The sequence below is a fragment of the Geotrypetes seraphini genome, chromosome 5, assembly GCF_902459505.1.
Source record: "Geotrypetes seraphini chromosome 5, aGeoSer1.1, whole genome shotgun sequence".
NCBI lineage: Eukaryota > Metazoa > Chordata > Amphibia > Gymnophiona > Dermophiidae > Geotrypetes > Geotrypetes seraphini.
The window spans coordinates 46213416-46226145 of record NC_047088.1 but is presented as its reverse complement, the minus strand read 5'-3'; the positions used below and the strand labels follow the sequence as shown (position 1 = coordinate 46226145).

Genomic DNA, 12730 nt, shown 5'->3' with positions numbered 1-12730 from the left:
TTGGATTTGTACCAGATACGTAATTGCTTTGAAAAGGGCAGGTTTAGAAAAGTACTTAGGACGCAGTTATTTGTAGATGCCTTTTTCTAGCTATCTCTAGTAAAGTTGATGAACTATCCACGATTTTTAGTATCCAAATTGAGTTTTGTTTGCATGTTTATTTTATCACATGTCTATTTTATCATGTGTCTATTTTAATATTATGTATGTAAATTATATAAACCGATTAGTTTTTAAACGGTATATAAATTTTAAAAGTAAATAAATACCAACTGAAACCAGGTGTAAATCCTTGCACCTAAATTAGGTGTGGTTCTGCCATATTCTCTAATACGGCGCACAATTTCTAAGAACGCCCCTGATGCACCTATGCCCCTCCAAATCCCTACTAGGAAGATGTGCGCATAAATTTTAATTGTTCCCAATTAGCGCCCTATTAACTGGCTTGTTATTCAATTGGTTTGTTCAATTAAATTGCATGCATAAATTGGGCACATGCCCAAATTTGCAGGCACAATTTTGAGTGCCATATATGGAATTGGGGGAGATAATGGGAAAAGGAAGGGATTTTGTAGTTGACTCATTTCTTTTTCAGTAGTAGCTCAGGGTGAGTTCCATTCAGGAACAATAGATATTTTACTGCCTCTGAGGGCACCAATATTTAGGCAGTCCAATGCCATGCACATAATGCCAGTTCTGGTGCCAAGATGCAAAATAAGCCAATGAAAGCTGTTTAAAATTAAAATGCTTCTTTTTTTTAATCTTTATTAATTTTCAAACTTTGACAGTGCAATACAATTCATTTAAACTTAAACACTACAAAGAAGGCACTTTAAATACACAATTAATACATAAAACAATCATTTTCTCCCCCCCCCTCCTCCCCATAACTAATAGAAGACATATTATGTAATTACAATATTTTAGTTAAGTAATTTTAGTAACCAGAATACATTTCCCTCCCCCCACCCACCCACCCTGGATGTGTAAGGAAATCTAATAAATGCTTCTTTGGAAGAGTTTGGGTTTAGTATGGAACTTTGGTAGTGTTCCGTTTGTGACTTTGAACATAAGACTGTCAGTTGTTACATTTGAAAAAAACAAAAGGAATTGACCCCAAAATATCCTCAAAGAAGAAAATCCAGAGAAAACCAAAAAAACTCTGTGGAGTGACGATGTTCCCAAATGGACTTTATTTGAAAGTATCAAAGTTCCAAAGGTACACTAAAATCATCCACATAAAATAATTCCATCCACATAAAAGTAAATCATCCACATAAGAGCCTTAAAGGACCTAGTCCGCTAGGGATACAGGACCCAACACGGTCTGCGTTTCGACAAAAAGTCTTCAGGGGTCCCTGGGGGGTCCTATAAAGGTGAGTACATGGGAAACAATTGTGTGGTGAACCGGAAGTGTTGGGTTCTGTATCCCTAGCAGACTAGGTCCTTTAAAGCTCTTATGTGGATGATTTACTTTTATGTGGATGGAATTATTTTATGTGGATGATTTTAGTGTACCTTTGGAACTTTGATACTTTCAAATAAAGTCCATTTGGGAACATCGTCACTCCACAGAGTTGTTACATTTGATTCTGAAGATTTGGTTTTGGACTCCTGATGCAGGCCTTGCGGCCGAAACACGCACTATGTTGCGTCCCTTCTGCCACAAATTAATGAGTTTTTAATAAAGGACTTTTAAACAACTTCTACTGTGCATCATTTTGGTTTGCTATTGTGGTTGCTCTCCACTGTTTGGTTCTGCTTGTTTGCTTCGTAGTGGAGATTCTTCCTCCTCTTTTGTGGTATTAAAAAAAACAGAACTTAAATGGCTGCATAGGTGTTGATGTGTTGAGTGGCACTTAGATGGTGACTTCAGCTTTGAAGAACTAAGGCCAGTATCAGGCAGACTTTTGTGGTCTGTGTCCTGTTGGCACTTCGGGTTAGGATCAAGTTCAAGTTTCAAGTTTATTTTTGATTTGATAAATCACCTATTTAAATTTACTAAGCAAGATACAACTTTAGTAAAAAAATATATATATATATAAACATACAGTTAAACATACAATTTAATAATTTTAGAATAGAGAAGAGAACCATAAAAATATGGGCTGGAGAGAGCTTTGACAGCAACTCCAATACTTGAAACGTAAGGACGGTGCCAGGCAGATTTCTCTAAGTCCCAAAAGTGCCCCAAAAAGACATTGATCAAGTATTTTATATCACATTCATTTTGGGTTTAATCATGTATTGATGAGTGTGCATGTTCCGCAGACTAGATGAACCATTCAGGTCTTTATCTGCCATTATTTACTATTCTATTGGGTAAATTTCTTTTTACATATATTGACAAAATTGACTTCATTTCAATGCATAGAAGTAGCATTTCCACAAATTCTTCAAATGTTTCTCATGTTTGTTTTTATAAACTAGTCTTTTTGCCATAAGTGTTTATAGAACAATTTTTTTTTTTTTAAACACATTTAACGGAAACATTTTATAGATCAGGTTGTACATCTATAATGAGATTCCTATGGTTTATGAATATCAAAGTTACATGAAAGGCAACTTGGCGTATCCATGAACATAAATACACTGCATGCTATTCTATAAGAAGGAGTAAGACAAAATTTAAATGTGTAACTGGACATAGATGTAATAATTTTATAAAAGCTTTTCCAGAGGTGGGGAAATGGTAAAACTAGAGATGAATTGAAGCTTTGGAGTGGTAGACTTAAGAGCAACGGCAGAAAATACTTTTTCATGGAGAGGGTAATCAATGCCTGGAATGTTCTCCCAAAAGAGGTGATGGAGACAAAAATGGTGACGGAATTCAAAAAGGCATGATGTGAACACAGATGATCCCTGATTAGTAAGAGGACAGTATAAAAACAAAACCTAATCGACTGCATGAGTAGTGCTTACATGGTGACTCGGGCTGTGAGGAACCAAGGCCAGTGTGAGGCAGACTTACCATATTCTCTCTAATAATTGCTGAGGAGATTATTAGAAACATCAGGTCTTCTGAAGTCTAGGGTGGGTGATTAATGGAGGTATTATTTCTCACCTCCGATTCTCTCCCTGTGATGACCAGATGACCAATTGTCTTCTCCACCCTGCCCTCCACCCCACGATGACTACCTTTTCTGTCTTCTATCCTGCCTCCAGCTGTAACTGACCTTGCACTCCTCTACCCCACCCCCACTCCCCCAACCACTCGATCTCTCTTCTTACCTTGTCTTGAGGTTATGGTGCTGGGCTGGTGCGAGGCTTTGATTATATGTGCATGCTCAAAGCCTTCAACATGTGCAGACCTGAAGACCCTGAACATAACCTCAAGATCGGGTAAGAAGAGAGATCTATTTCATTTCAGATGACGATGGAGGGTGGTGGAGAGCAATGCCAAAGGTGGGGTGGGGGCGCGGAGTACGATTATTGGGGGAATTTTGATTTGATTTTAAAACCAAATGACATGGAGTTTTGGGGTCCTGAAGAAGGGGGTAGGTAATTATTGGAGGTGGGTGATTATTAGAGAGAATATGGTATATGGTCCCAGAAATGGGAAACAACATTCAGGATCAAGTATATATGTTTTGTAGCACATTCATTGTTAGTTTAATCATAAATTGACAATTAATGTGACTGTTGGGCCGACTGGGTAGACCATTCAGGTCTTTATCTACTGTCATCTACAATGTTATTAGCTGCTTCATACATGTACGTCTCCACAGCACACAGATTTCAAGGGGGCATGTTTTGTGTGTGAGGTTATGATACCAAACAACAGTAGGAATATAAAATTTTTTTTAAATAAATATGCTCTTCAAAATATGATTATCAAAATACCACTTTTTTTTCAGTTTTCTTAGTAACTGCTGTAGTAACATCTTTGTATTGGGACGGAAGAGTGCTGTGATGGTCCCAAACTTGTTCTCGTAGCGGCACTGTCTGTGCAGGCGACAAAGGGCACTGAGTACTTTTCACATTATGGGCTCCTCTTACAAAGGTGCGTTAGGGCCTTAACGCGCAGAATAGCGTGCGCTGAATTGCCGTGCGCGCTAAAAACGCTAGTGCACCTTAGTAAAAGGAGCCATATATTTAATTTACTATTTATGGACATTATTGAGTACATTTTATAAGATATAAGCTGGTATTTTGATAATCATATTGTGTGTGAGGTTGACAGATTTTTCAAATATACATCCAATTTGAGTACTTTCTGTTTTATAATGCATATATAGTCGACACTGATTTAACGGATTTTGTAGTAACAGTGCTGTCATTAGTTATTTGTCGGTCACAGTCGAGATTTGAGAATTCAGAAGCAGCAGAATTCCAAAACAAAACATTTATGTGTATTTACAATATATATTTCTTAATTCATGATATGTAATGTTCTCACACATAGCTAAATTTGAGGGTTTTATTATGAAAATTGATTATATTGCACTTAAAATATAGCATTTAAAATTTAGCGGACTTTTGGTTTTGCATATTTTGATTTAACGGATAAACTGATTTCATAGACACCTCCTCCCCCCAATTAGTCCATAAATCATGGGTTGACTGTATATTTCCAAAGGGTTTATGCCTGCATATATACGTTCTCCAAATCAAAAGTGAGAGGGCGATAGTGTTTATCTCTTTGGCCTTAGAAACCGCCTCAAAAAGCCAAAACTTTAAAGTTTAAAACCCAGTTGCTCATATTGCTCTCATGCAGGACTACCGCATTAGTGTCAGGTACAGTTTTGTCCATTTGTTGCAAATGGAAAAAGGTAAAGGTGGATCGTGAGTGTAAACCCAGACCCATAATCTGGTCATAGGGTTAGGGCTGTGTTGCACTCCCTTCAATCTGATTGCAGCCTGCTGTTGAATAAACACTTTTTCTAATGATCAATCACTTGATCATGGGAAGTTGGCTTATGATTGTGATTCAGATTGGCAACTTTTTTTTTTTTCTTTCCTGGAAAGTGAGGGGAATCGGTTCTTTACGGTAATTTTTCTGTTCAATGCAGATATCGGTCTTGAATACACTTTGTCTGATGAATATTGCAAGAATCACTTTTTGGTGGGACTGCTGCTACGGGAAGCAGCCATCGCCCTTCATGACAATTATGACATCAGATGCACCACCATTGTAACCTTAAAGAATCTTTTAATAAAGCACTGCTTTGACAACAGATACCAACACAAGGTAAGGCAGCTTTAATCGACTGATGGCAATATTGTAGAAGTGTTTGAAAACGGTCCTAGAAACAGTTCATAGGATGAGAGTGTTAAAAAGCTAAATATTTATTTACATTTGATATACTGAAAGAGGGTCAGGGACATGGAATCCATGTGGTTTATAATAAATGTTAAGAGTAGCAAGCAAGTACGTAGTGGAGAGATATTTATTTATTTAAAATAACTGAATTATGGAATGATATCCCTCTATGGTTGAGAGCATTAGGTTCTCTTCAGTCTTTCCGTAAAAATTTAAAAACCTGGCTATTTTTGAAATTGACAGTCTTCAGTTTATTGTTTCTTTCTAACTCTTCTATTTTATTTACTGTAAACTAAGTCGAGCTTTAATTTATAGAGATGACACGGTCTATAAACTCAAGTACATGTCTGTTTATTGATATTTTGTTCATAACAGTGTTGATTTTAGAGTTTTAATACATCCCATAGTGGTTTTCTGTGGTTCTATATGTGATATTTATGTTTATTTTTACTTGCCCGCGGCACAATCAGATTTGGTGAAATGTAGCCATGCGCTTGTGTTTGGAAGCAGGTTATTAATATATAAACTCTGGGAGCTTTAATTATCAATAAAGACTGCTTTTTTCTTATAAATGTCTGGTTCTTTTTGGTTTCCATGTTGGATCTACTGAACTATTTGCCTTGCTGGTTTCTTTCTCTCGTGCAGGACTTCTCCTCCTGTGGAAATTCCTTCAATAATTGTTCCTTTAAAGATGACGTTGATATAAAATTAGAAACATTGGGTTCAATATTCAAAAGGGTTTAACTGGGCAGGAGAGGCTTTTGCTGGGTTAATCCCACTGAGCTAGTCATCTGCTGATATTCAGTAGCACTTAATTGGGTGCTGCTGGATATCACCGCTAACCAGCGCTTAATTTGTTAGGGGAGAGCCTGGAACTATTTTCAGACTCCGGAGAAGCAAAGGCATTCTGTTCTAGTCCCTGTTTTCCCAAGCAGCCTGCAGAGAAGTGGAGGGTAGATTGTGAGCTTGGAGAATTACTGTAAAAACCCTTGTCCACGCTCTTGTCACCTCGTGCTTAGACTACTGCAACGCACTTCTCTCGGGCCTCCTGTCTTTTTTTTTTTTTTTTTATTCTTTATTGATTTTCAAACTTCAATAATGCAATACATAAAATGTAACACATACTAATACAATAAAAGCACATTCAGCTTACATAAATTCATAACCAACCATTTTCTACAACCCAATAATTATTCAATAAAACATGAAAACATAGATTATCACAAAAAACCTTACCCTAATCCAATTAATGATATCCTCCCAACCACCCACCCACCCCCAAGTGCAACACCCCAAAGAACAAAATTAAGACAGAAATAATCCCCCCTTTCCCCCCTTCCCTGGATATGCATGAAAACAAACAAAAACTAACACATGATCAAAGACCTACTATATTGAAGAAATGTAAGATGTCAATAGACCCCATACCAATCTAAATGAATTACTGTACCCCAAATTATCAGCATTCATTCATTCACATCTATAACTGGAGCACAGATGTGCCCAACAGAAAGGGAAATTTAAACGGTCTTCCAATTTCGGATAATCATCTGGATGGATGGTCCTGTCTTTCACCTCTTCAATCTATTCAAAATGCTGCTGCGTGACTTACATTTCGTGAGAGCCGCTATTCTCACATTACCCCACTACTCCAGTCGCTTCATTGGCTCCTCATCCGTTTCCAAATACAGTTTAAACTCCTCTTGCTGACCTACAAGTGCGTTCGCTCTGAAGCCCCCCCAATATCTCTCCTCGCTTATCTTCTCCTATGCTCCCCTCCCCTGGTGATCTCCGCTCATCAGGCAAGCCCCTCTTATCTGTACCCTTCTCTTCCACTGCCAACTCCAGACTCCGTCCCTTCTTTCTTGCGGTGCCGTATGCCTGGAACAGGTTGCCTGAATCAATATATCATGCTCTGTCCCTGGCAGTGTTCAAATCCAAGCTAAAGGTCCACTTTTTTGAAACTGCTTTCAACTCTTAAAACTCCCCCTCGCTGCTGTCAGATACCTATACCTGCTATAATCTCCCCAACCCTGAAATGTCCTGTCTAAATTAGATTGTAAGCTCTTCTGAGCAGAGACTGTCTATTGTATGTTATAATATACAGCACTGCGTACGCCTTTCAGCGCTATAGAAATAATAAATAGTAGTAGTAGTAGTAATCCCTAATCCATCCCTTCTTCTCTGAATGCTCCTGCCCCCCGGCTTACTTAAGCCTTTTCCAGCTCCAGAGTTCCATTTCCTTCCAGCTAGTTTATGGGCTCACACCATTCAAATGAAACTAAACGAGACCAAAACAAAACTACTTTGGCTCGGCCCAAAATTAGATCAGCTACCCATCCTCATCCCACTATCCTCTGGCACTAAACTGCAGCTTGAGCACTCAAGCAAAGTTCTGGGAATCATCATTGACTCTACACTGTCTTTCAACGATCACCTCAACTTCTTGGTAAAAAAATGCTTTTTTCAATCTTCACATGTTAAGGAAAGTAAGATCCTGCTTCCACCAACAACACTTTGCTGTCCTCGTTCAATCCATTATTCTATCCAGACTGGATTACTGCAACTCCATCTACTTAAGCCTAACAAAGAAAAGTCTTCTCAGACTTCAGCGAATTCAGAACACTGCGGCTAAACTAATCTTCGCAAAAAGCAAATTCGACCACGTCTCCCCGCTTCTGTCTAAGCTTCACTGGCTCCCAGTTATCCTCAGGGTTCACTACAAATGCACCTGTCTAGCCTTCAAATCTCTACACGGCATCCTTCCTCCCCTTTTTCCACTATCTGGGCTCTCCCCGAATCCTAACTCCACCAGATCCACTCAAAAATTCAAACTATCCTTCCCCTCTTTAAAAGACATATCCCATACAGGAAAACTTGGGACATCCCTCCTCTTCAGGATCACCGAGCTGTGGAACAGCTTTACTGCCCCTCTTCGGAGTTCGACCTCCCTCCAACGCTTCCGAAAACATTTGAAAACTTGGCTTTTCTCTAAAATCTAACTACTCCCTCCCTCTCCATTATACTAAGTCCCCTCTTTCTTTCTTTTTTTACTAAGCCCTTCTTCTTTCCATTGGAGTTGCTTTCTATATTAATTCCTGTAAACCGTGTCGAGCTCCACTTCTGTGGAGATGATGCAGTATACAAACTTAAGGTTTAGTTTAGTTTAATGGGTGGACCTGAGGCACAGTTAGGCAGAGCAGCTACTAACCAGCTAAGTAAACACATAAAGTTAAGACAACAAAGCATCTGTCCTAACTTTATCCACTGAGTTAACCACGTACAGGTCTGAATATCGACTGGTGCGTGGTTAACTTTCAGGTCGATGCACTTACTGGATGTTTGGTGCTGGGAGGTACACATTGAATGCCTGGGGTTAGGTTAGCTGGTGGCCTGAAGCCACTTACTACAGGCTGAATATTACCTCTAATGACCGATAAGGACCATTATATCTATCTAGCCATCCCAGTTTCATCCTGGTGTAATGCCATGGTTCCCAGTTTAATCGATAGTTTTTCTTTCAGTACTTTACTAGAAGGGGTCCTCCATTGGGAAGTTCCATAAATCTTATCCCCTCTTCGCTGTGTAGAAATATAATCTATGTTACTCCTCTTGATGTTTCATGTCCTATGACCTCCTGTTATAAAGCACTGTTCTTTCTGCTTCACAGAACCATCAGGCTAAAATAGCCCAGCTCTATCTGCCGCTGCTCGGATTGTTGTTAGAGAATATATCTCGACTGACCGGCAAGGACACTCTGTACCAATGCACAGCAATGGCTCGTTCTGTGAGTTACGCCTTGGTTTTCTGTCCACATTGGATTGCTGAACCTTCATGCCTGCTTTTGCATATTCTCATAATAATCTAGAGCAGTGGTTCCCAACCCTGTCCTGGAGGACCACCAGCCAGTCGGGTTTTGGGGATAACCCTAATGAATATGCTATACCCAGGTGATGAGTGAACCTTTCATGGGACCTTTTTAGTGGGATTTATTTTTTTTTTTTTTAGCAAATGTATGAACTTAGGGGGGCTCTATATGTATGTTTATGTTATATGAGGTATATTTAAGAGTAATAAAATTATTTCATATCAAGTTAATAATTAATGATGAATATTGTGATTAAATAGCTTTTTTTGAATTGATGATTTATACAATAGTGATTGAAGTTATTGAAAGTTTATTGATAAGCCCTGATAGAGATTTGCATATGATGGAGGTGACAGGCATGCAAATCTGCTCCATGCATATTCATTAGGGCTACCATGAAAACTTGACTGGCTGATAGTCCTCCACAACAGGGTTGGGAAGCACTGATATATTGTAAACAGGTTACCTATGTATGAAGGCTAAGTAGGTGGCTATTTTAAACCTGTTTTATAAAAAAGCCACAGATGCTTAGGTGTCTTTATAAAATGCTAAGGATAAAGTGAGATTGCACTTAGACTGAAGCCACAGACTTTTATGTTTGCACAGTACCAAGTGCAAATGTTTGGGCATAAAGTACGCATGTACATGCTTATTTTATAAACCATGGGGCAAATTGTAAAAACGATGCCTTAACTTAGGCACCTAACTTAAGAGGGAAACGCCATTTGAAATTTTACTATTTAAAAAAAAAAACTACAACATTGTAGTACATTTGATTGAATACAGAAAAATATTAGAGATTACACCTTTTTATACAATTAGTATATAGAACATAACTTTACCTACCCACCCTTCAATCAATTATTAATAATACAAGACAACTTTATTACATTGATACGAAGAATTAATAGAAATTATTCAATTACCTCTCCCTCTCCTACCCCCCCCCCCACTCGACTCCCCCGGATGTGTAAGGAAAAACTTAGGGAAAAATACATAAACCATTAATGTGAAGCAGCAAATAAAGCCAATGGATTCCATACTTTATTAAATGAAACACTGGATCCTAAACATTCTGCATTCATTCTCTCATATTTGTATGTACAGTCAAACCTCGATTTGCGAGTAACCCTGTTTGCGAGTGTTTTGCAAGACGAGCAAAACACTCAGCAAACTTTTGACTCGCAAACCGAGTGTTGACTCGATTTGAGAGCACCCCCCCCCCCCCCGATAACCGGCATCGCTTACCCCCGCTGGCAAAGGCCCCCTCGCTCCAACCGGCACCCCCCCACCGCGCGAACCGCCCCCCCCCTGCCAGTACAACTTAAATTTACCCAACTCCCCGTCTAGCACCAGCACCGGCACGCAGGCACAGCTCGTGTGCCTAGAAAATCTTCCGGCTTCGGTTCATAGTCAAAGCGCACCTTTGTCCCAGCGCGCTTTTGACCTGACACCTCCGGCTTCTGCCTGCCTGCCTTGAGCATGCATCTGCGCATGCTCAAGGACTTCTAATTCTCCCTCTTTTGCTACTTGGGATCAAGCTAAGTACTTGGGACCTGGGTTGGCCACTGTTGGAAACAGAATACTGGGCTTGATGGACCTTCAGTCTGTCCCAGTATGGAAATTTTTATGTTTTTTTTACTGAGCTTGGGCACCGTTTAGAGAATCCAGGTCCATATATAGAATACGGGGGATAATGTGTGGACATGGAAAATAGCTTTACAAATGAGCACCTGGGTCATCATGGTACATAGGCACATAAGTGGTCTTTATAAACCTTTAGGAAATAGCTTTCTGATGACTCATGCACAACAAAGTTACGCCTGCTCCAAGATGGAAGTATCGTATTTTCACACATATAACGCGCTGGTCCAAGGCATTTCTGTAAAAAAAATTTTATATAGCATGCACACGCGTATACCGCGCATGCTGCTATAACCTCCTCCCACTCCCGCTTACTCTTCTGGCCTGCGAACTGGCATCCTCTCCCCCGCTCGCGTCACCCCCCCTCCCCTGCGATCCTACATCCCCCCCCAGCACCGCAAAACATCTCTTACCCGATTGGGCACCGGCACCAGCACCAATGCACAAGACGTGCCAGTGACCGAAGATCCTCCCTCATGGTTGCTGGGCTGGGCGGTGCGAGGGAGATCCTCAATCTGAGAATCTCGGAGAGAGCGAGACCAGAAGGCTTTGAGCATGCGCAAATGCTCAAAGCCCAGTCCAGCCCGGCACAAAGAAGGAGGATCTCCCTCGCACCGCCCAGCCCAGCAACAACGAGGGAGGATCTTCGGGCACTGGCACGTCCTGTGCATTGGTGCTGGTGCCGGTGCCCAATCGGGTAAGAGATGTTTTGCGGTGCTGGGGGGGATGTAGGATCACGGGGGGGGGGGTGACGCGAGCGGGGGGATGCCGGATCGGAATGAGAAAAAAAAAATTGTACAACGCGCTCACACGTATAACGCGCAAGGTTATGCACGGTTTGTAAAAATCGTGTATAACGCGCGCGTTATATGCGTGAAAATACGGTAACTTTGCTTATATATGTGCCAGTAAGAATCTGCATATACATATAATTTTTGAACTACGACCATAAGTGCCAATCTCACCTTTGCCCAGGAATACCCACATGTATTTCACATAAACATAGGTGCTGTGCTTTTTAAGCATCTATCTTTATGGGTATGTACCCCAGCGGTTCCACATGCTCAAGATGCTCATAACATTATCAACTTAGCATGCAGGTTATATTCTGCAATCCATAGATGAGATTCCCAATGCAGTGAAATGGTTTTGCATAAGTGTGCCACTTATATACTGTAATTATTCAATTTGTAAATGTCAGTTTAATTGTGAAGAATATTATTATAGCCTACGTATGGCCTCTCATAGTGCAGGGGGGCAGCATGTGCTCAATATAATCTGGATCACTTGATTATTGCAGGGCTCCAGAGAAGAATTCATGCTCAACCTTTCTTCATCTTCAAACAGATCAAGTCTCATTTCAGACAGAGATTCAGGTGAACTCAGCATTTCAGATTCTCATAAACAAATTATTTCTGTAATAAATGCATCTGAGAAAGGTTAGCAATTATATCCTTTGATTATGTAAATCATTATGAGATTTTGAGAGACATCTTAAAAATGTTTTTAGCAGATGAATGCTTTCTTGGGCTTTTTAAGACATCTATTTGCTTTAAAAATAAGTCCCTTTGTGTTAATGGTACATAAGATGAATGAAGAATGGCAATTAGCTTTATTGTTTTATGCATTGGACATTATTGTAAACTGCTTTAGAGCCTTTCTCTGAGAGGTGGTATGTTAAAGGAGCAAAAACTACATTCCATTTACAATATTCTCTCTTTCTCTCTCGTGTTAGCTTATGGTACACCATTTATGAACGGATACGTGATGAAAAGAGAGGACTCAAGGGGATCTCTGAACCAAGAAGTGGTGGCAGGTTCTCCAGAACAGTGCAACTCTGGTGAAAATGTAAATCACGCTGTGGTATAATCAAATCAGAAGCTTGCAGTGGTGAGGGTATTCAAGGCATGAAGTAACAAAAGGTTCACCCAAAGTGCACAGCTCTAGAGTCTTTA

General features: G+C 39.9%; 1 protein-coding gene across 8 annotated transcripts in view; it reads left to right on the top strand.

The window, feature by feature from the left end:
• The window catches only part of DOCK11 (dedicator of cytokinesis 11), a 247141-nt gene that overhangs the window by 153703 nt on the left and 80708 nt on the right, over positions 1 to 12730 (top strand). For all 8 annotated transcript variants that reach the window (XM_033945546.1, XM_033945543.1, XM_033945542.1 and 5 more), the window contains 4 exons: positions 5013 to 5191; positions 8934 to 9050; positions 12076 to 12151; positions 12511 to 12623. In XM_033945546.1, the coding sequence (XP_033801437.1) occupies positions 5013 to 5191; positions 8934 to 9050; positions 12076 to 12151; positions 12511 to 12623 (485 nt within the window). The remainder of the gene's footprint in view (positions 1 to 5012; positions 5192 to 8933; positions 9051 to 12075; positions 12152 to 12510; positions 12624 to 12730) is intronic.